At 43.9% G+C, this 23,307-nt stretch overlaps 1 protein-coding gene across 3 annotated transcripts; it reads right to left on the bottom strand.

The window, feature by feature from the left end:
• WDR86 (WD repeat domain 86) lies at positions 1–22,083 on the bottom strand. Of its 3 annotated transcripts, XM_057365405.1 has the most exons (8): positions 21,390–21,560; positions 20,707–20,991; positions 17,865–18,006; positions 16,191–16,430; positions 15,998–16,106; positions 7,179–7,314; positions 2,719–2,822; positions 1–787 (listed from the first exon to the last, which is right to left on the bottom strand). In XM_057365405.1, exons 2-8 carry the CDS (start codon positions 20,867–20,869, stop codon positions 569–571), a joined length of 1,113 nt encoding a protein of 370 aa, XP_057221388.1. In that variant the 5' UTR covers positions 20,870–20,991; positions 21,390–21,560; the 3' UTR covers positions 1–568. The 3 variants fall into 3 exon arrangements, with proteins under 3 accessions (XP_057221388.1, XP_057221387.1, XP_057221386.1); XM_057365404.1 differs by lacking the exon at positions 21,390–21,560 and adding an exon at positions 21,663–22,083 and having other exon boundaries at positions 15,998–16,430; XM_057365403.1 differs by having other exon boundaries at positions 15,998–16,430; positions 21,390–21,559.
• Positions 22,084–23,307: the final 1,224 nt, after the last annotated feature.

Genomic DNA, 23,307 nt, shown 5'->3' with positions numbered 1-23,307 from the left:
AAAAAACCCAGTTAAATTAATTTCTGTCCTACTACTTCCAGCTTCCGAGAGAGGTGTCCAGTCTGCTTTAAACTACTGCTGCAGAGCCAAACCCTCCTGCACTGGCCTCRTCAGCCAGAAACTGACCCAAAGGTCAGCTGTGAAGATGGAATTCAAGGCCGCATTACACTGCAGGATACCCTTCACTGCCACATTGAGAGGTCATRGGAGTGGGCAACAGGAACAGGAAAACATCTCATTAGACACTGGGCAGCCTGAGGTGAAATGCCTCCGTGCCCGAGGGAATTGACACCAGCAGTCATAAGGAAAGTCCCTAATTGCACACACACAGTGGTACCTCACCTAAACCACACGGCCTCCCCTCCTGACCCCAGAGCTGCTCAGCTGWGTCATCTGCAGCCACAGGATCTGACCTGAGTCCATCTGGCAGCCACAGAGAATCCTGGCTCCTCACACAGAGGTTCAGCCATTTCCCATCTCTTTCCAAGTTCTGGTTTACATGGACACAGTGATGGCAGAAAACAAAAGGTTCAGCTTTGGTCACTGACATAAAGCCTGTTCTGGATAGTCACATCAGTTCAACAGCCTCATGTTCCCCATTCTCCTGCTGTACCATACAGCCAACTTTATTGTTGAAGAGACGAGACAAACTCCCCTTCTGGGAGCCCCTGCCCTGCACTGACCTCTCCTTCTTCAAGCGCCGCTTATTTCTCTTGCATATTCCCCGGATGTCCCAAATCCTTAATGTGCCATCGTGGGAAGCTGTGTAGAGCAGCTCGTTGTGGATCTGGAACAACAGGGTCACACTTAATACCCAACCATATGGCTCGCAATCAGCACAATCAAACTGTCAAAAATCAGAGCAAACACAGCTTGATCCCAACACTTAAGGCCTGAGCTCATTGCAAGAGTCAGTATAAATTATCACAAAAGCTGCTGAAGTGGGATGAGACATTACCAAGTCAGGTCTCATTTCTCAGCCACTTCACAGAGCCATAAAGTATAAACAGCAGGAGTTATTTATAAGCCAGACCCTCTGGAAAAGCAATGGGGAGCTAAACCCAATGTGAGCACAGGCTGTAGCTGGGGATTTCTGTGCTGTTTTCAGACTGCTGGTTTCGATGTGGTGCATAAGGAAGAACCAAAATCATCATCAGTGGGTAGTGGGGGGTTGAGGAATGCTTCCTTTCCTCCTTTGCAGTAAGTTATAGGTACAATTCCTCCTTCAAACTGTTCGCTTTCCAAAACTGCAGTAATTTAACCTGGATTCACTGCTGTGGTTTCATTTCCTTTCTGAACCCTTTGCTGCTGTTGKTGATGTTTCCAACTGACCTTGTCCTGCCCTAGAAGTCAGACATCAGCCTTGATGATCTTTCTGTTCCTGCATCAAGTGTCCACCCCGTGGGTGCTCTGTGCCAGCCTGTCCATGCTGTGACAGTGAGCATATCCCTGGCTTACACGGAGCACCACACAAGCACCACATCCCTCATCCAACCCTCATTAATTTACTTCAGATCATATTAAGATTGCCACTTCTCACTCCTCTCTCTTCCCAGKTTTTTTTTGCCCCTGTACAGTTGGAAATTAAGTTATAAAGAATACAAAGCTAAGCTTCGATCTTGTCAATTCCTGGGGCTGCCCAGGCTGCTTCTATCAGGAGCTCCYCAAACACATCCAGGGGCCCACCTGCTTCATAACAACTGCCCAGTACCAGGAGTTCACAGTTTAAGACCAACCAGCCATTTGCTAATTCACAAGAATATACAAGAAGAAACAATATTTACAACTTTKTGTGCTTGGGATCAACTCCAAAATGAATTTTATCTCCTCTCTTTTTCTTTGGACTGTCAGCCTGCCAGAATTACCAACAATGTTTCACATTGTTAATCAAAACACTCATCCTGCACACAGCTCATACTGAAATCCCAGTGCAGGCAGATGCAGATTCTYAGMGTGGCTGCCCCATCCCTGGAAGAGTTCAAGGCCAGGTTGGAAGGGRCATTGAACAACCTGGTCTAGTGGAAAGTGTTCCTGCCCRTGGCAGAGGGGTTAAAATGAAATCCCTTCCAATACATATCACTATATGATTCCATGATATTTGCATGACCACGAAGGATTACTGATTCCTCCCATTTTAACTTTTAAATGCCAGTCTCACTTGAGCCTAGACAATACGCAAACAACATTAACTTTCAGTTTTAAGCCAGTGGCAGAGACTCCTCCATTTGCCTGGCATGCTGTGGGTCAGATATCACTACTGAGCTGCTTCAGACTGTTTAGGGATGCTGTGCCCCAGGGTGCTTTGGGGGATGCTGCCGTAATTATTCTGCCTTCATAAGGCAGGAGCTTCTTTTCCCYTTAGAGCATTGCCAACACTTATCATTAGTGTTTTGTAATGGAAAGGGTCTCATGAGGCTGGAGTCCATTCCATGCCCCACACAGYATCAATTCATCTGTCCCAGTTCTTGTGGCTGCTTGTCCAACCTGACCTGAAAAAGCCCTGATCCCAGACATGGGGCTGTCCCTGGGGACTCATTCCATAGTTTCACTTATCCTTATTACTATTAACAAGCTTTTCTAAAATTACATACAGAATATTCAAGTCTTATCCCAAAAAAATATCCAAGATACACAGAAGAGTCAACCACACCAGTTCCCACAAAACAAATGAGGAAGCAATCAAAAGGAAAAAACCCCACCAAGAAACCCCTTCCTGACCTGGATACAGTTGATGATGAACTTGTGTCCTCGGAAGATCTTCTGCAGGACTCCACTCCTGGAATTGAAAGCCCTTGCACAGGCATCACCACTTCCTGTGAACACTGACACACAACCACACAGCACAGCCAGATGTGAGCAGCCACGTGAGGTCAGTTCATGCGAGTCCAAAAATGTACCTGAAACCAGCTCACAAGGGAGCCTGATGCATCTTTTTGATTCTCTCCTCAGACAAACAGGATCATTTTCATTTTGCTGACCCCAGCATATTTGTTTTCAGTTGTATTTTTCAAAACTCTGAACTGTCTTAAGCATGAAGTTCCWACACACACCAGCAATTCAGTCCACACATGCTGCAAGTATCTATTTCTGCTCTTCCACAGATACTTCCCTGCCTAAATGTGCCTCAATAATTCTAAGCAGGCAATTTCTCTCAAGTCTTTTTTAAGGATTTCCACTCAACCTTTCATTTGTTTCACCAGAGTTATTTACAGCTTTCCATTCAGTACTCCAGTGTCTCCATCACTTCTGCTGCTGCAGGAGGGGCAGGGCTGGGGTAACTAAATTGAGCATGACCAGGATTTTTTTACTATTCATCAGGTTTCCTCAGAATACCTCACATGTTCAAAGAACAATTTCTCAGCATCTCAGGATCTTCATATTAGATTACCAGAACTGCTGCATCCAGAAACTATAAGGCAGTGTTAATATTTAGATTTTGTAYTTAGCACTATGCCCAAAAAGGAGCCCATTTCTGTGCTTTAAAGGATACAAACTCTTTTGATAAACACTCACTTTCCGTCAGTTAACCCAAACTCCTCAAGTTTATCTAGAGAGAAATATTTCCTAGCTGCAAAAAGCAATATATTCACTGCTCCCTGCATTTCATGTCTTTGTAAAAGCCACTAGCATGGAAAGATTTTTACAAAATGGAGTGCCTGAAGCCAACAGATTCCTTATCTTCTGTGAGAAGTCAGGGACTGAATCTCTAAAGAGAGGTGAAAAAATTATCATGGTAGTAAATTCAGGACTACAATAACAGATGAGAGAACAGACTATGTACTGCCATGAGCTTTTTAAATTCAAATGAAACAGCAGGGAGCTGGGCACCTCCTGGGTGCACCTCCAAGAAACATCTGGATGTGGAAAATCAATGTCACTTTATATGGGCCACTATAATTCAATTTCCAGCAGCCCTGAAAAAGCATCATCTGTCTCTCTGCAAATGAGTAACAACAAAGTAAAGCAGAGAACAGATACCAATTTTTTTTTTCCATTGAATGGAAATCCCTTAATTCTGTTACAGAAATGCAGAGAGTAGGAACCAATTAAGAGCTGTTTTCACTATGCAGCTGCCAGTTTACTTTAGCTATTGCTATCAGGACTTTGCTTTTGACAGACACCCTTTATGTCTTTTGGACTGTCACTGTGGATTTAGGAAGTCTCTTTGCACCTCTCAGTTTCAAAGAAAAGCTGTTGATCTAACCCAGATTTAGCATTTAAATATACAGTTATACATACAACCTGTGAAATAAATAACAACAACAAAATAAAATTAATTTTCATTTTTTACTTAAATTTCATAGACYCTTGGGATTACAGTTTTGAAATGTTCCCCTGGAGCTTTTGCAACATGAAAAAATATAAACTGCATTAAATTTTAAATGACTGTGCACATTCTTTAAGAGAGAAATAATCAACATATCATTACATAAATTAGATTGAGAACCAGCTGTAATATTCCCCATGCTATTAAGTACACAAGCAGACTGAGGAAAGCCACTACAAACACATTATAAGGATTTAATGCTTAGTTCTCACATCTGTCTGGTGTCCCTGTACACTATAAAGTGATTTTGGAAACAGATACGTATCTTCCATCTCTTTCTTCTACTCTATTTTTTTTTTATTTAGACTACAAATTCTTTAGGGMAATGAGCCTTTGGGCACTGAACAGAGGGAAAGCAGAATTAAGATTTTCTAACAGAAAATTACCACTTCTTGGCTGAGATTTTTTTTCCATGCTCCAGTGCAAATGTGACATAAACCATAACAAACATCATTTGTATTGAAGAATTTTATCCACATTTCTGGGAGATGGTTCTGATCTGTCCCAGGTGAAGAGATAGAATTTTAATCTACCCTAGTTCCAACACTATCCAGTAAACATGTCAGATTTAGAATTATAGAGACAAAATTATTAGATACTGTGGAAATATGTGACGAATGCACTACAATAGTGCAAGCAATCATAGTGTGCAAATTAATTCTTAAGGGCAAATTTCCTCTTTCATTAATTAAAATGCATATAATGCTTTCAAACAAGTCCCTAATATTTTTCCAGGACATTTTTTCTACCCTTCAAGTGGAACAACTTGATACTCCCTGTTTGACACTTTTAGTATTTTTGCATTTGATAYAAAATGAGATCTTAAACTCTGTGACCTCTTCTATCACATTACCAGGATGTTCTTCACAGGTCTGACTAAATGCAGCAATATTGTCTGCATTTTAATTTAAAAAAGGAGTGTTGAGGAAAAATAATGTATGTGTATGGCAGAGACAGSCTGGTAGAATGAGGAGGAAAAGAGAGAAAAGGCTGCAGAGCTGATGGGGATGGCATCAGATAATGGAACTTTTTTTTGAGCTAAAATTTATTTTCTTTATAGTCTGGTCAAGCCTATGCTGGTTGCATGAAGAACAGGATCAACACTGAAAAAACGCAGCTCTGGAGGTCTCATTAATGGAGGGGACCGTCTCCATCTCCCACCCAGATATGAATGTTCCTCACAGGATCAAACTTCATCTTAGCAGTTACCTMACCTTTGCTAGTCTTTCTAAATTCAATGTTGTGGTTTGTGTCTTTATAATTAAAARGGGGAAAACACACACAAAATCATCAGTATTTTGTCTGCCATTGCTCATCCTGGATCACAATTTCTGATCATAATCCCTTSCTCTCCCTGCCTACATCTTGGAGCATAATTACTTCAGGGTGCAGCAYAGTTTCAGACCCTTTCCCCTTCCATTTCAGCCTTCTGGCCAWGTGCAGAAGCTGAAATCAGTAGAAATTACAACCTGGAGGTAGAGGAGAATGGGATAATTCTGCCATGTAGGTGAGGAGAGCTGAAATAACCATAAATTACAATTAAATATTTTAATGGAGAAARGCAGTGCTGTGRATCTGATGCTGATGCTGAAAGGAARAMAAAAAGAAGGTTTCCTGGCTAAAATAAAATTCTACCTTTGGGATTGATTACATGTTAAGTTTCCAAACATAATTAAGAAATCAATTCAGTTACTGGGTTATAAATTTAGTCAGCCATARCAAGCATGGTGCCAGACAACTGCCACTAAACCATGCAGGTACAACTCTCTGCTAAAGTGCAGCATCTTGCATCTGTCAGCCATTTATCACCATCACACTGAGGAGCTGCCAAAAGAGAGATCAAGGCCCAGATAGCAACCATTCGTTTCGTGTGATGTGTTCACTTCATAGCTGAAGTGCAGAAATCAAAGCCAGGAAAAGCTTTGCAAATGTCTAGGTTAAGGCAGCCATGCCCATCTCCTTCAGGGTAGGAGAGAAGGAGAGAAGTTTTTTTTGGGAAGCAAGTAAAGATACATCAGGTCTAACACCAGAAATAAAACCAGGATGACACAGGGAGAGGTTCACTGATAAAAACAGAGGCGCTGTCTTGCAACCCAAACCCAGACATGCAGAAGGAAAGCCAGCGCAGAGAGGGATTTAAAGAGGGAGGTTTGATGGTCAGAAATATACTGTTATGTCCGCAATAGACACATACAGAAACCACTGTAAACAYGAGGACTCAAAGTGGGAGAGCTGAGTTCTGAGCATTAGTAAGGCAAACACTTCTTGGCTATTGGAGAAAGCTGGTTTGGGGAACAAATCCATGACTGAGGACAGGTAATGGGAAAAGAATTTGTGGAAAATGAATTTGGGAGACGATCAGAGCTTGAACAGGAAGCCTAACAGTTAGAAAAGAGTAGTGAGCATCTGAGATGTGATTCTGTTTTAGGACAGGATGTTATACAGAGCCTAAAAGGCAGTAGAGACAGGCATGGGGCTGTGTGTCCAGCAGCAGCAGATGCTGTCCCTGGTGCGCAGCAGAAGCAGGTGACAGACACCAGACTAGTGAGGTTAAACCACAGCCACACAAACAACCTGCAGACAGCTCAGGATTTAAGCCACTTCCCTCGGTAACAGAAACAAAACAACTGCCTCTTCATTTGTGAGAAGAGGGAGGTGGAAAATGGAGGGAAGGTCTAAGCTTCCCACATGGAGTAGTGCAGCAGTTTGGTACTGAATGTAAACACGCTGGAGTTGAAAAAGAGTGACAACTTCACAAGCGTTTAAAATTATTCTCCATTAACAACCTTCAGTAAAAGACAAACACAGAAAAGGAGAAAGGGGGCTGGAGAACATAGGAAAGGCAACTTACAGATGCCAGCGTGGTACTTCAAAGTGCTAACGCTGTGTTTGTGAGCCTTGTACGTCTGGATCCGCTCCCCAGTGTCTACGAACCAGCATTTCACTGTCCTGTCCGCGCTCCCCGAGTACAGGTGCCGATTCACCAGCTGAGGGGAGACAAAAACACATCAGCAATGGTCTGTCAGCCTCCTTTGTGAGAGAATTGCACTGAAGGGACTCATCCCAAGTCACAGTGTCCAACTGTTACAAAGAGCAAGCAGCTGCACCTTGAAACAGAGCAATGGTGAGCAAACCTTGAGTTCTTCACAATCGCATCTCCCACTGAMTTCTGGGTCTTAAAAAAGCTCCAGCTTTCAGAACATAAAAGCTTAGCCCATCTGCTGGTGCCAGCAGGCTGGATTTCAGTGAGCTTAACGATGTTAACCCTACTTCCATAATCAGGTACATTACTAAAGCCTCAAAAAAAAAMCCCCAGCAGTGCAGTTTCTGCAAAAAACTCTTGACAAGGACTCTTACCAGATTGTGAGTTCTAATTACAAAAAAATTCAGAACAATTCTGAGTAATAAAAGTCTAAAAAAGTAAATTAAAATTAAAATCCTACACACCATAAACCAACATAAACAAAACTTTATGTTTAGTATAATCACTCTGCACAAGGCCAGCWTTTGAAAATATTTGCTCTTCCTTAAAACTGTTCAGTATCCACATTTCCACAAGTCTTTTTAGACTGTTATTGAATGATTTCATAATTAACCATCCTGACACAGGTTTTTAAATGTCATCAAGGAAATTTTCTTCTGCTGTGTGTCTCTCAAAGAAGAATGGTGCCTCATTGCACCAGTCACCTGCACATTGTGAGAACTCACTGGTGGGGAGGATGGGGTTTGTGCCACGCAGCACAGAGAATGACGAAAGGAAGGATTGCAGCAGGGGAACAGAGAGAAAATAACTGACCTGTGCAAGACTGAAAAACCAACCAGTGCACAGTAAACAAACTATACAAAGCCTGGATGCTCAGCAAGGAAAAGCTCCATAGTGCACAGAAAAATCTGGCATTCTCTGTCTGTGTAAAGAAATGAAACTGAAGATTTTCACAACCACTGTTTTGAAACAGAGCCCAACTCCTGGCACCCAAAGGCAGCCAGTCACTGAAACACCTGGCTTTGGCTTGAGGTAAGTTTTATGGACTTGCAGCAACCTCTGTATCACAGGGATGGAGAGACAGGAGGGAGAACCCTGACCCCCCCACCAAGTGGAAATTGCCTAAGGAGCAATGAATGATCGACCCCCCAGACACACATATCAGAAGATCTGAATAACCACCAGTGCACAAACCCCTGATGCTTCTCTGGTGTCTCCAGAAAACCAACAAATGACAAATCAACTTGTCATGGTCTTACTCTTGGAACATTTTTAAGGGTTGGTTCTTCTGCCACCTTCGATTTGGTCCCCACTCTTTGCACACTCTATATCTGTAAGGTTCGAATGTTGTTCACAATCTTCCATCTCCCCTCCCAATCCTAAAAGGAATGACCCCATTCCCRAAAGGAAAAATGAGCTTTTTACAAAACAACATTGTGCTGTGTTACAAAACGAAACAAAAGGTATTTTAAGATACAAAGCACAACAGTTATGGGACTGTGATAAGCCACATGAGAAAAGTATGCAGACAGACCAAGAGGATCCCTGGCCGCAGCTCCCACCAGCCCAGAAGGAGCAGGACATGCCACGCTTCCTACCAGCAGAACCTGGCCCAGGGGAGAGATTTCATAGCTGAACGCCCAGGAGCTTGAAAAGCACAAACCACTGTAAAAAGCCAGCAGTACTTTCAAATGTCACTTCCTATTACTTTTAAGCTGTTTTAGGAACAGCATTAATACAGCATCTCCATGAGGARAGAACAAATGGCCAGCAGCACTGACAAAATCGAGACCCACACAGTTAGCCTGAGGAAGGACTTTTAAATTCCACTCTCTCCCTGAATGGGCATGAAGGGCATTGTCATGTGCACCTGCTAAATGGAAGAAGACGCTTTGAGCTGAGATCCTGCTGTGTGGTTCATGGCCAAGTCATTGCATTTCTTTTTTAGACATCTTGCTAGCAGCATCAACCCGCCCACTGAGCAAGGAAAACACTAAATTATAACCTCCTGCAGGTAAATGCCACTCTGCATTAATGGTACATTAGGTTATGCTGCTTCATTTCTACATTTAAGTTGGTGTATCATTGCCAAARTGAAACAAGAGAGCTGCAGCTTGCCTAGATTTGCTAATTTGTTAGATATAAAAATGTATTAAATTATGTGGGCTTAATCAGGTAATTTATAGCACTGGGATTGTAAGAGCCTTAGAATCCCAGAATGGAGTGGGTTGGAAGGGACCTTAAAGGTCATCATGTTCCAAACCCCTGCCCTGGTCAGGGACACTTCCCACTAGATCAGGTTGCTCCAAGTCCTGTTTRACCTCACCTTTGACACYTGCAGGGATGGGACATCCAGAGCTACTCTGGGAAGCCTCATCAGCCTCATCAGCCTCACAGGAATGAATTTCTTTCTAACATCTAAACTAAAYCTACCCTCTTTTAKTTTAAAACCATTCCTCCTTGTCCCATCACTCCATGTCCTTGTCCAAAGTCCCTCTCCAGTTCTCTCRGAGCCCTTTTAGGCACTGGAAGGGGCTCTAAGGTCTCTCCAGAGCTTTCTCCTCTCCAGGCTGAACAACCCCAATGTTCTTTGCTTGTCTCCATAGCAGAGGTGCTCCAYCCTCATCAGCATCTTCACAACCTTGTCTGGACATGCTCCAACAAATCCATGTCTTTCCTGTGCTGAAGATTCCAGAGCCAGATGCAGCACCACAGGTGGGTTTTCACAAGAGCAGAATAGAGGAGAATCACCTCCCTTGACCTTCTGCCCACACTGGTTTTGTTGCAGCCCTGGACAGGGCTGGCTTTTTGATGCCCAGGCCAAGACCTAGTGAGATGGTCAGAACACCAACCACCCTCATTAAATTCAAAGCCTCTGTGCTGCCCCATGAAACCCTTCAATGCACCTTCCTCCTCCTCGCCAGTTTAAGCACGTGAGCACAGTAGAGTAAAGGATTCTCAGCCTTGTATGGAAAAGGAAATATTAACAGGTTAAACAGTCTACGAGGTGCCACAGACTTAGCCTGCAGCAGAGCCAACAGCAAAACCCAGGGCAGGCTCTGACTGGCACACAGCCCCTCATTCCCATGGTGTTTTTATAAAATAGCATGAAGTGGCTGTTAGTGGAGAAAGCCATCAAGAGCTCTCAGCTCAGGCTGAAGCTGCAAATCAGATCTGCCTTTAGTGATATAACAGGTATAATCTCTTCTGAATTCGTGCAGATCTCCACAGCTAAGATAGCCCCCTTACAGTCACTGTGACCTAGGGCACAATTTGTCTCATCCTGAGGGACATCTGAAACACATCATGCCTTAAAACTCACTATTTTTCGTCCCTGACAAGGACAACTTTCTCAGCTGTGGCCAGATCAATTTAGATGAGATCATTCCTTCTTCACTTGACCAAAGATATGTCTAGCTGACAACTCCAGCCTAAGCTACAACACTTCAGATATCTGCATTTAATAAAAACAATAATCATCATCATCACCACTTTCTGTTCCCCTAAAGCACCTTACAAGCTGGTCCCACACTGTGGTTTCAAAATGGTTAGTAGGCACAGTTACATATTCCAGTCTGTGACTGCCCAGAGAAGTGGTGATATTTCCAAAGCTGTATTTTCCTTGGCTGGCTTTTGRGCACTTGGCTCACTTTGGATAACTGCCCAGCAAAGCTGCTGACACAGAAAACCATGCCAGGCAAGGACACCTGTGGCAGAGTGGACAGCACAGAACAGATTTGCAGCTCTGATACCAATGGGCTGAGTGGACATTTCAAACCCATGTAGCTTCAAAAGAATTAAAAACCTGCCAACAGTTTGATGCCAAGTTCTAAAGCCTCAGCCAAACAGCAGAAAAAAAAATCACTGCATTGATATTTGCAATTCTGGATTGTTAATTTTTCTCATGCTATGAGAGATTAGGCTTTGAATAGATGAAACATTGAGACATGTGAATGGAGCAAATTTGCCTTAAACCTCCAATTACTGGAGATGTAAATATTCCATGGAAAAGTTCAGTSAAACTGCTTGTGAGTTGCAGAGTAACAGCAGTAGCAAAATACAAGTTGTAAACACTTCAGTAGTCACAGGTCTCATTAATAAGAAAAAGCCTTGGTTGTAGCCCCCAAACACACCAGAATTTTCACAAAAACAACAAATGATCACATCTAGGGTTGGTCTCTCAAGACAATCACAACCCTATTACTTTACAAGCTTGGCTGAACTGAATAAATGCAGCAGCTTAAGAAAATTTCTACTTGTAAGAATGCCAAAAGTATGTGCAAAAGAGCTGTTTAGCAGGTATTTCAACCTTATAGAAAGACTTTGCCCTCCCAATTAACCTTTGCTATAAGAAACAATTTTTGGAGAGCTAAGGAGAGGCAATTGGTTCTCCAAAGAGAGTTGGATCCTTTTGCTGAGGATCACTGCACTCAGACTGGCTCCCAGGAACTTCAGGATAAGTTCACATCAGCAACCACATATCCCATCACCAGCTTATTCTTTTTGTGGGGGGTCAGTGTTCCTGCGATCTGGAATTTCGGTCTTCTGTTCACAGCCACTTCTAAATGAAAAATCACCAAGCTGGACCAATCTCAAGTTACAACTATGTAAGCCTTGGGCCGAGTTGAATTTCAAGATCCCGTTCAAACCACATCTATTTTAATGAGCTAACAAACTCCCTGTGGGCAAGAAATTGTTGGTTTTTTCTTTTTGCTGAGAATCCATCTAGAATGAGCTCTCTGAACTGGCTGTTAAGAGAATGTTTTTCAGCTTTTCCACTGCAGTGCAAAGTGATGGCTCCACAAACATGTTTCAGTCTTGCAGGTGGTGTTCACCTTCACATTCCTCTCATTCACATCTTCATCCTCTGATGCAACAAATACAAACACAAATTACAAAAAATATGGGTAGTTAATGTAACTGGTGTGGCAAGAAAACATTTCTGTCCCCATGATCATAACAGTTAAGCATATAAACAGAGTGCAGGCAGTGGCTTTGTTCAAAGCATTCTTTTCTTCTAGTCGGCTTTAAAAGGCAACTGAAGGGAATGGTCCAAACAAAGGATCTTTTGCAGGAAAACCAGAGGCAAGTCCTTGCCCACTCATGTTCATGTTCTTCAAAAGGGAGTTTTCTTGCAAGAATGTTTGCTGTAGGATCCAAGCTAAATTCCAAGCTGGATCATTTCTCCCTGCCAGCTTTTGGCAGCACAATTTTGATAAATACTCAGAGGCAGAACAATCAGCAAAGGACAAAGCAATCCTTGTGAACAGTTTGCAAAGCTACTTAGGAGAGACATTTAGAAAAACATACACAAGTAAATATTTAAATCAGGGCTATTCAGCCTATTGCAGGCAGTCACATTAATGAAAATGTGTCTTTGRTTATTAATTGCAAATACTGGTCTTTAGCCAGGCTTGAAATTTTTAAGTGGAAGAATGAGCATGAGCTATGTGATTACACTCAGCCCACCCTTGCTTTTTCCCATCTCTTCCTATAAAATCTCATTATTGGCTCTTATACGAAGAGGGAGCTCCCAAAACAGCTGCTGCTCTCCCTCTGCCAAGCTATCAACACACTGCAGGAGGAGGAGAGAGAAGAAGTCTGGCTGCTCCACTGCAAGTTACCTTGCCTGACTGGGAAAGTCAAGTAATCAATACTGCCAAAGCRCCTACCATGGACACAATTCCCACTGAAGATAGAAAGCCTCCCAGCAAAAACTTTCTTAGACCAATTTAAATGGTGGAAGGAAAAGGTGCATTAGAACAAGATGCAGATTTCCTTTGGTAGCAGAGCACACACAATGGGTTCAGCTGGTCACCTTCACCAGACTGACCCCAGGACAGCAGGACGAGCCCGGGGAATACGAACAGCTCACCCTCTTCACTCCCCTGTCCAGAACCACCAAGGACATGGGACAAGGGAAAGCCCAAAGCTCACCAACGCATTCTGTTCTGCCATGCTAGATGAGAGTTGTTTCCAGRCTCTTCTAACTTATACTACCTGGCAACAACACCTTAAAGGATCCCAAAGCAACTGGGGGACATCAAAATCCAAAGGTCTCTGTGGATCACCTCTCTGCTTTCCACACACCAGCACTSTGGGAAGCAGAGTGGAAAACATGGGTGTGCTTTATGGCTGTCTACCCAGAAAACTCCTTCAAGAAGCTCCAGGAATTTCCATTCACACTATTGGTGTTTACTGGAAAGTAATGGGAGATGGCTGGAACAGGCCGGACCTAATTTGTTGCAGTTCAGAACATCCCAGGGCATTCCCGTTAATAACACTTTTTGAAGTTGGGAAAAATATGGTCTCAATATCCAATTTTTTCCTGATCTGTGTCCAGAATGAGAAATCACACTGAGCATTTCTCAAACTTTTTGAAAGGTCACCCTCCCTTAGGGGATCTTTATTTGAATAAATAAAAYGAAAAGAAATCTTTATTTTTCTTTCCCTTTTTTTCTCCCCACCCAACCATCCTACCACCCAGAGAACAGGTAATGCCTTCAACTGCTGGTACCAACTCAGCTCATTCAGGACAGGGAGGTGAAAATCTGATGTAATTAGCAGCTCACTGCTGCACTGAGGAAAACAAATTACTGTCAACAATTAAAATTACTGGCTACTGTGAGCAACTCACAACTACCTTCGAGTCCTTCCTTATCCAGGGTTTGAAAAATACCACCCCAACTCACTGCCACAGATTGCAACACGGTCACTACGAAGCCTGAGGTAAAAAAGGCCCAAAAGCTTTTTGAGAACAAAACAGAAATAATATTTTTTTAAAAACACCTCTATTCAGGAAGTTTCCTTTCTGTTGAAACATCTTTGTATGGATTCTGGTGATTGACCCCTTTCTAAAAGAATGAAAATACCATGTGGGCTGTGCTGAGTGGCAGCCAAGTGGAACAGAAGGGATAGTGTTGAACCCAGAAAGGCAGAGGGAGGAATTAGGAAAGATCGACAGCCTAAAGCTATTCAACAGCAGTGACTGCTTAAGCTGGGATAAGTTTGAGAGGCCTAGACACTAAATGCTCACTGTGGGGGTTGTTTGTATCTCAGCTGGACCCTCCCACCCCCAAACATTAACTGATGATGAGAGAAGCGAGGGGCTACCAGTCACTCAAGAAGATTTAGCCAGGACTGTTGCCAACACAGTCTTGGCAGCAGCAGTAGTCTTGTGTACTCTGAATTGCTCAGGTTTTCCAAATAGATGTATTGGTTTTGCTTTTCTTTTCCCCTACAAGAAGTTCTGTTTGTTTAAAGCCGTTGTTTAACTCTGTGCTCACAAGCATTGCTCATTCCTGAGCATTCAAAGGGCATAATTGAATTTCCCAGGCTTCTGGGAGAGGGTCAAGCCAGTTTTGTGTAACAATTTTAGCAAGAACCCCATTAAATTAAAGCAAGCTCTATTGTTGCCAATCTGTGCCTTGGAGAAGGGTTACAATTAAACAACAAAACATAGCGTGACACTAAGGACAGGAACAGATTTACTTCAGCATCCTCAAAGTACATTACCACAATATCATAAAAACAAGATTTAACACTGAGAATTTACCCAAGCAAGAAAAACATTACTCCAGGGCACTATGATTTCATAAGGTTTTTTTTTCCCTTTCTAAAACTGAAGCAAAACAGAATTCTTTCATTACTCCCAGGTTTTTAGTCTTCTAGTGTCAGCCGTGAGTACCTTATTTAGAAACAAAGGCAAATTTATTAAACAGCTACTAAAGATACATCCTGTTGCCTCTGTAAAGGAAAAACACCTCTGGACAACAAACACAAACAGGGAGAGTAGTGAGAAAAAACACTGTCATGAACTTCAATCAGACACATACGTGTATAAACATTTATGCTGACCTGAAACTGAGTTATAGACCATCATGCACTCTCTTTAAATACACAATTAGCATTTTCCGGTGGATAATGAGTGTACAGGATAAACGCTTGTGGGATAGTTCCCCTCTTGCTTCATCTGCCTGACCTCCTCCTCTCCCCTGCAACATTAACAAAGCTGGCAACATTCAACAGAAAAATACTGCAAACAGAAAACAGAGTATAGTTTTTCAGATCATATTACATTTTTTCCCCTCTCTCCTCCACCATTTCCTGATTTCTCTCCCTCATGCTCTGCTTCTCTTTTCCATTTTCTTTGCCTGTTTTCCTGTCTTGGCCATGTCTTTCTCCCTTTCTTTTCTCAAATCACATCTGTGTGGTCTTTAATGTAGGATTCTTTTCAGCTTTATGCTTTCTTATTATCTTTTGCCCACAATTTTGGGTTGGGTTTTTTGAGGTATCTAGTTTACTCTGTTTTTTTGTTCCCCTTTTTAGGTCAYCTGTGCCTGTTTACTTGCTCAGGTTATTTTCTTCAAAGTCTGGTGAGCCTGACTACACAATCCCTCTCAGATGAACAGTGATGTCAGCACACCTACTCATGAGTTCCATGGCCCAGTGGGATTTAAATATATACTGAGCTAGAAGTTAGACCAGGCCAGCCACTAGAAGCTAAGAGCAGATCAGTACAWGTTTTAGAGAAAGACAGAACTATTATTTTGTTATTACATGAATATTTAAGCTCACCATTTATAACCTGTCTCAGAAGAGCTTCTTTATGAATGAAAAGACAACTGAGACCCACATGAATTAAGACACAGACACCCAAAAGCTGTTGAGGAAGCCTCARTCCTTACCTCTAGGCAAATTACTGATCCTTGGTGCTCTTTGAACACTTTGAGCTGCTCTCCAGTGACAATGTTCCAGGTCCTGATGGTGTAATCCGTGCTGCCAGAGAACAGCTCCCTGTTTGGTGCRTCAAGTATAAGGCATAAGACGGCCCCAGTGTGTCCCAGCAGGGTCTGGTAGCAGCGCCCGCTGGACACCCACCAGACCTTCACAGTGCAGTCCGTGCTCCCTGTCACCAGCAGGTCCCTGCTCACTTTCTCCTCCTCCTCCTCTTCCTCCTCTTCTTCTTCAAGCACATCCCTRGAGGAATAGTGAGCTAGAGTCAGGACACAGTTCCGATGGCCCCGGAATTCCTGGATTTGTTTCTCCTTGTCCACGCTCCAGCAGCGGGCTGTCCTATCATAGGAGCCACTGAAGAGATAGTCTTTGGCAACCAGGATTCTGCAAAAAATGAAGTTTGTGTGTATGAAGAGTATTGTTCTTTTTACATAACYGTTTTTTGTCACAATTTCAGTGCCCCAAAATATGAAAAAGCARCACAAACACAACATCTTAGGCATTTTTAAAAATCAAACACCTCCCTGTTTCTACTTTTATTATTGAGATCCAGTRTACCTTATTCAGGTACACTGACGCAGATATTTTTACACTACAGCACCGTAAATTTGTGCATTTAGTTTTGCTAAAATTCCTTCCATCAGGTAATATGGACTTTCATAAGTTATATGTAATATGTACAAATWTTTTATATTGTTTGGTTTGGGTTTGTTGGGTTTTTTTTTAATTAACTCATTATTGGTAACTATTCATTAATATTTCTTTATAAAAATTATTTATAAACTGACCTATGACAACAGACTGGAATTAATAACAACAAAGCAACAAAAYGATATTCCAAGAATCTGAACTGCAACTAACAGGATGCAAAATAACCATMTTTCCATCCTCAAATAAGGAGAGTGCAAGAAAAAAAAGTCTAATTTCACTTAGCTCAGGATCTCAAAAAAGGTAAAGCAAGAGCATCCCACTCATCACATAACTGAAGAGCAAACCAGAGACTACAGCTCAGGAATTCAACTTCCTGGACCTTCAAAACAATGAGTTGTAGCTGCAGAAACATATAATAACAAACATCTCTACAGCTGATATTTCCAAAGCAGAGATAGGAAAGATCCATAACCTGCCTTCTTTGYCAGCTGAGTTTGGTCCTCTGGAACCTTTTAAACAGGCAACAAAGTCATATGAATGGGGAACACATTTCCCACTTGTTGATTCAAGCAAAAATCAGGCCAGTGCCAAAACACAGARCCAGCCTTCCTAACTATTTACAGAATCTCACTACACATCGTATGTGTTTTGAGTTTAGAAAGGCACCAAAAGCCCACACGCCCACCAGAAAAGAAATGTTAAAAAAATACCAATCTTTGACTGCTCTGTTTGCCATTAATTAGAGTCCAGCTACTAACAGGCACTTTAGAAGGACAGGCCAATCAGCCACACACAGTAARCTTATTATTAAACTTCATTTGCCCAAACAGGAATAATAATTGCAGAAAAATCCATGACTTTATCCCTCTTGCTGACACAAAAGCCTGACACAATGTTTTTAAACCTATTTATCAGAAGCATCTGTTATCAATTGGATAATTTCTTCTGGAATTTCATTCCTAGCCCTGGATTCYATTCCCCTGCTGTGTGCCTTTCATTTCACTCCTATCTGTGTCAGCAGCGCTGCTAGAAAAACTAATCATTGCAGCAAAGAACACGAACTCAGAGGTTTACACAGCCCTTTTTATGAGGGTAGTAACGGGGAACTGCAGTGGAATGACAAAGTGTGTGATAACAGCTGACAGAAACACGAGGGGAGAACCCCACCTGTTGACAATTGATGTGTGTCCTCGGTAAACGGCCAAGCACTGCCCGGTCACCACGTCCCACTTCCGAATGGTGTGGTCAGCGCTGCAGGTGAAGGCGGCCTCGTTCTCCAAGTGGCAAAAGGTGATGTAGCTTTCATGTCCTAGGAATAACAAACGAAATCAGTCACTGTGAATACAGAAAGGACAGACTAGCCCAAATCTTCATCTTAACTAAAAAAAAAAAACATTATCAAATGTACCAAAACTCCAGTGTTCACATTTAAGGATTTGAAAATACAATGATTTCAAGTCACAGCAGAAAACTTCACTGGTATCAGGATTAAGTCAAAGAGTAGAACAGTACAGTTCTACCAGTCAGGGAAATCAAAGAGTATTCTAAAAAAATATGATGAGCTAAACTAATATGAATATCACAAAACTCACACTAGTGAGGTTTAAAACCAGTAAAAAACTGGCTTATTGTTTTAGTAATGAAATGCTTTTGCTTCCTTCTTCTGTAATCAGGGGGTAAAAGACTGCATTTCAACCCAGCCCACTGATTGTCTGGACATAAACAGTCATAAATTAAAGCATGAAACTCTGAAAAAGCAATCTGAGACTTACCAGCAGGTTTAATTTCATTGTCCAGGCAGAATGAAAAGCAAACAAAAAAAATGTACCAGGTAAATAGTCAGCCAATACCTTCCCCCATGACTGATGATACGAATAAACCCCACAATTTTCTAAATATCAGTATACCTTTCAGGAAATGACACAGAAAGAAAGAAATAACAAGAGTACATTGTTCATACAACATTCAGAGTACATAGGGATTCCACAGTCACAATAAAAACAGACACAAACACTGCTCTAAAAATATCATACTGCCAAACAAGGCAATGCCAGAGGAGTCAATATTACCACCTCAAGCTTTTATTGTTGCTTAATAGATGTACCATTTTTCTATTGTAATAATATATACACACATTTTAAAATCACCTTAGTATTCAAGTCCCAGCTTCATCCAAGATGTCTCATGTGAAATTGCTGTCACCCATCTAATTATTGGACTAGTATTATCTTGCATTCTTCTGTTTTAACACTTACACTGTAAGTTTTCAGGAGCAGAACTGTTTCCTCTTAAGTCAGTATCACAAGAGTGACAGTGATGGTTTAAGCTGATGGGCCCTACTGTGACTTAAATACTGTTCTTTAAGGAAAAAAAAATTAAAGATGGACGATTGTGGTCAAGGAGAGACAGACAGACAAAAGTATTAGAAAAACAGAATAATGTTGTAAAATAAAGAGATGGTAAAAACACTTTGGGAAAGTAGACTGCCCAGTAAAACACAGTTTCACTGACGGCAAAAAAGATTTCACTACAACTCCTGTAGTTCAAAAGCCTTGTTGTTATGCAAAAGCAAACCAGAATCCACGTTACAAACATATGGCTTGTTTCCTCTAAAGCAAATTCATGAGATGCCAAAAATGAAACAGATCACCAGGGCTATAAGCAAAAGTACACTCGTCCTCCCATATTTGTAAAACTTTTTGCAAAGCAGCCTGAATGGATCAGATTTCAATCACTGGGATTTTTCTCACAACATCATGTAATCCAGCTCTGAGATCAAAACAGCATCTTGGTTACTGCACCAAAGTCTGCAAGTCAGATTTTAACCATCAGCAATACTCGACCCGCACAGAATGTGCCAAAACCCCCTGTGGCAGACAAGGTCTGGTGCTCGTCTGGCCAAAAGCAGCCACCACATAAGTCTGCTGGTTGWGCTGTGGTGGAGCCTGAAACTGCATTATAGATACAGGTTTATCAGTAATTATAGCTTGTACAATTAAAATTGACACKACAGCTGCGTGTGTGCATCAGTATAAAATACATACAATTATCTGATTCAACTGACAGTTCACAAACCACCCAGCCAACCTTCTTCAGAGTATGCCCCAAATACTGGCAGTACTGGCAGAYTCCATAATAATGAATCCAATCCAATACATTTCTCTTTCTAGTTAAAAGTTAATTAGTGAWTTAAAGGGATTTCTAAGCCTAAAGCAAATGCAGCAAGTTTTCCAGAAGCTAGAACCATGGCAGGATGTGGAGGAAAAAGACAATACTCCATAGTGAAAAACAAGCAAGAAAATAAACAAACAACAAGAAAATCACAGCAATGTGATTTCTTCTTTGGAAGAAAAAAAAAAATCAGAAATTCCACATTTAAAAGCCGTATTTTTTTCTGTATGAAAAGAACATGAGTGAGAATACAAACATCTTTAGTCCATATATAGACTCTTGCATGACTGCACTTTCTAGAGAGCGCTTTTATTTTTTTTTTCAATTATTGACATGCTAGTCTAAGGATAATAAATTTCTTTTAAGATGCAAAAATTAATTTAAACTGAAAAAGCCCAGCAATTAACATTTTTGTGTATCAAATTGGGGGGGGGGGGGGGGAAATAACCTATTTAGCAAGATTCCTTTCCAGATTTCTGGGTTAAGAGGTTCTAAACAAAGATCTCCTGGAAATTAGATGATTAATAGGGAAAAGAAAAAAAAAATAAAAGAAAAAAAAGAGGGAGAGAAAGACATTAAGTCATTTTTTTAACAGTGTAAAACAGGGCTTCCAGAATKACTAAAGTTAAACAACTTCGCACACCCTGAGATAAAAGGATCCGTGCATTCAGTAGTGCTGGTAACCTGYTTTGGTTTGAAACAGCTCCTGCTAAACATTACTGAAATAAACACCAAAACAAAACAAGCACTATTTTGGCTGCCCGGCAGGGACTGAAAGAGACCAGAACACGCTGTGTGGCCTGTGCCATGCTTCGGACCCAAACTGCAGAYGCCGTACCTTGGAAGTGTCCGTGGCACTGGCTGTCGGCGGTGCTCCAGAGCCGCGCCGTGCCGTCCTCGCTGCCCGTGAGCAGCCGCTGCCCGTCGGGGCTCAGGCTCAGCCAGTTGATGCCCCCTTGGTGATCCGTGCAGACCTTCACGGCCGAGCCGCTGTTCCCCATCCCGGCGCCGCTCACGGGCGCTCTGCAGTCCCCAGACCGTGCTCCGGACCTCCGGCCGTGCCCCACAGACCGACTTCTGCCATTACCTCAACTCCGAAACATCAGCAGGGCAGTCCAGGCTCCTGCACAGGGACACAAAGAGGGAACGGCAGGGTGAGTTAAATCATTTCATCTCCCTGTGGATGCAACGCTTCCTCAGCCAGGGTGTGCTGAAGCCATTGAATGCCTGTTTCCACGCAGGATCCGAAGCCCCAGGGCGGCAGACGGGCGCACGCTCTGCCCAATGTGCCCTCTCTATGAGCACCGGGACACGTCCAGCCCTTTGAGGAAACTCAGCCCAGGCGGCGATACCGCTACCTGGTACGCCCGCCGAGGCCACTGCTCCTTAAGCAATCAGGGCTGACTTAGGGCACACCGAGGAGGCGATGCCTCCGAGAGGGGCGCCCGGGCTCAGGCGGCCCCCAACGCCCCGGGCTGCCGCCATCCCTCCCGCATGGCCCCCCGGCATCTCGGCACTCACCGCCCCGGGCACGGCTCCGGCGGAGCGATCCCGCACTCGCCCTCCAGGCAGGGGAAACCACCTCCCGCCGAAGCACCGGAGSCACCGCCGGGCCGAGCGCAGGGACCCCCCGCCGCCGCCTCCGCCCTGCGGGGAGGCGGGAAGGGCTCCCGCCGTGCCCCCTCAGCCCACCGCGGGGCGGGCCCTCACCCCCCGCCCCGGCCCTGCCTCCCGCTCCACGTTCGAGCCGCTTCCCCCCGCGGYGGCCGCTTTCCCAGTGCTACCGCTCYGCACCTCGTCCTTCGCTCCGGCGGTGCCCGGCAGCATTGCTCCTCCGGGACGGCCTCCCGCCGCAGCGAGCCCCTTCCCGGGGCAGCGGCACCCTCGCCTCCCCGGGGCTGCAGCCGCCCCTACCGCAGTTCGGTCTCCCGGCGGGCCGGGGGCAGCGCGGGGGSCGGAGGGTCTCTCCGGCCGGGGTCCCGTTAACAATCGCACTGCAGCCGAAGCAGCCCGACAGCATTCCCGGCGGAGCCCCCGGGCTGGTCCCGGRGGAGGCAGCGCTTCCTGCGGCACGTTCGCCCCTCAGGCTCTGGCCGCACCGCCTCAGGGCGCCCTGGGGCACCGGCTCCCGGCCGGCAGCGGCCTTTCCTCCCTGGCTTCTCCGGTGCCTCCCGGGGGGACACGGAGACTTGCGCTGGGAGCTGGATTGAGGGAAGCCATCGCCTTTTGTTCCTCTCGCCCCTCTCCCTTGGCGAGCTCCCGCCACGTTTCTCCTCAGGAGCTCCCCCACTACCATGGGAGCCCCAAATGCGCTCTCTCGCCTGCCCCGACCCGAAGCTTTTTTTTTTTTTTTTTTTTTTTTTTTTTTTTTTTTTTAATGCCACCCCTGCCCCTTCGCCGCCTGCACGGCTGATGGTCGGGGATGGGGCGGGGGCAGCTTTGTACTGCCCCAAACCACCTGGCCGAGAGCTCCGACAACATGGGCTGAAAAGGGTTCTGTCCCACCTTGGTGTAATTCTGTGTATGAAAGAGTAATCCCCTGGGCAAAGTGATGTGGAGTGGCCGAGAGCTCTCACCAAGGGCAGCAGCAGGGTCCGACGTGGATTGCCCTCAAATGGGCAGCAGCTAATGTGCAGCTGAGAACGTGTTGGCAGTGGTAGGATAAATCGTAAACCCCACTCCTCCCAGCTCCTTCTCCATTTGATCAGAAAAACACCTTTTTGTGTTAAATCCCCAGCCCGTTAACACCATCGGTTCAGTATCAGGGTTCAGCAGGCACTGACATTTAACGAGACACCAGCCCCGCTCTGGCACAAGGTGCCCCCAGCGTGTGGGCTGGACAGAAATGCGTGGGTTAAATGCATAATTCCCGGGATGTGTTATTTTGCACAGMGCGTTCTGGCAGAGACCAAACAGGACTAATATGTCACACCCAATGCAAACACGAGGTGATTCCCATTCAGCTGCCGGCTATGGCCATGCAGCCATGGAAAAACCTGCCAGACGGAGCTGCAAATTTGGGTTTTGTGAGTCAGGTCAAGCCCCGTGGCTTATGGTCCCCAGCGAGCTCTTTTCTGAACGCAAGCATTTCCACACAACGTTTGTGTGTTCAAGAAACAACCGAGAAGTTCTAGTATGAGACGTGAGCACTGTATTTCTTCCCTCTGAAAATCACATTATCCGTGAAAAGCTATTTTTYTGGACATGGAGGCCTGGGAATCAGCTGCTCTCAGGGAGTGTCCCTCACCATCTGCTCATACATCTGTCAAATCCACTTGCAAACCCCTGCCCAGAGTCCTTGCTTGGGAAACTGTAGGATAGATTAGCACTCCTTTTTATTTTCCTGTGCTGTTATGGTGTGAATAAAAGGAAAAACTCAGATGGAAGGGACATTTTGTTAGGTTTGAGGCAGGTCTGCACATTTTATACCCACACCGTT

The sequence above is a fragment of the Malurus melanocephalus genome, unplaced genomic scaffold (assembly GCF_030028575.1).
Source record: "Malurus melanocephalus ecotype Western Australia unplaced genomic scaffold, MMel_1.1 scaffold_52, whole genome shotgun sequence".
Classification (NCBI taxonomy): Eukaryota; Metazoa; Chordata; class Aves; order Passeriformes; family Maluridae; genus Malurus; species Malurus melanocephalus.
This window is presented reverse-complemented; position numbering and strand designations above follow the sequence as displayed.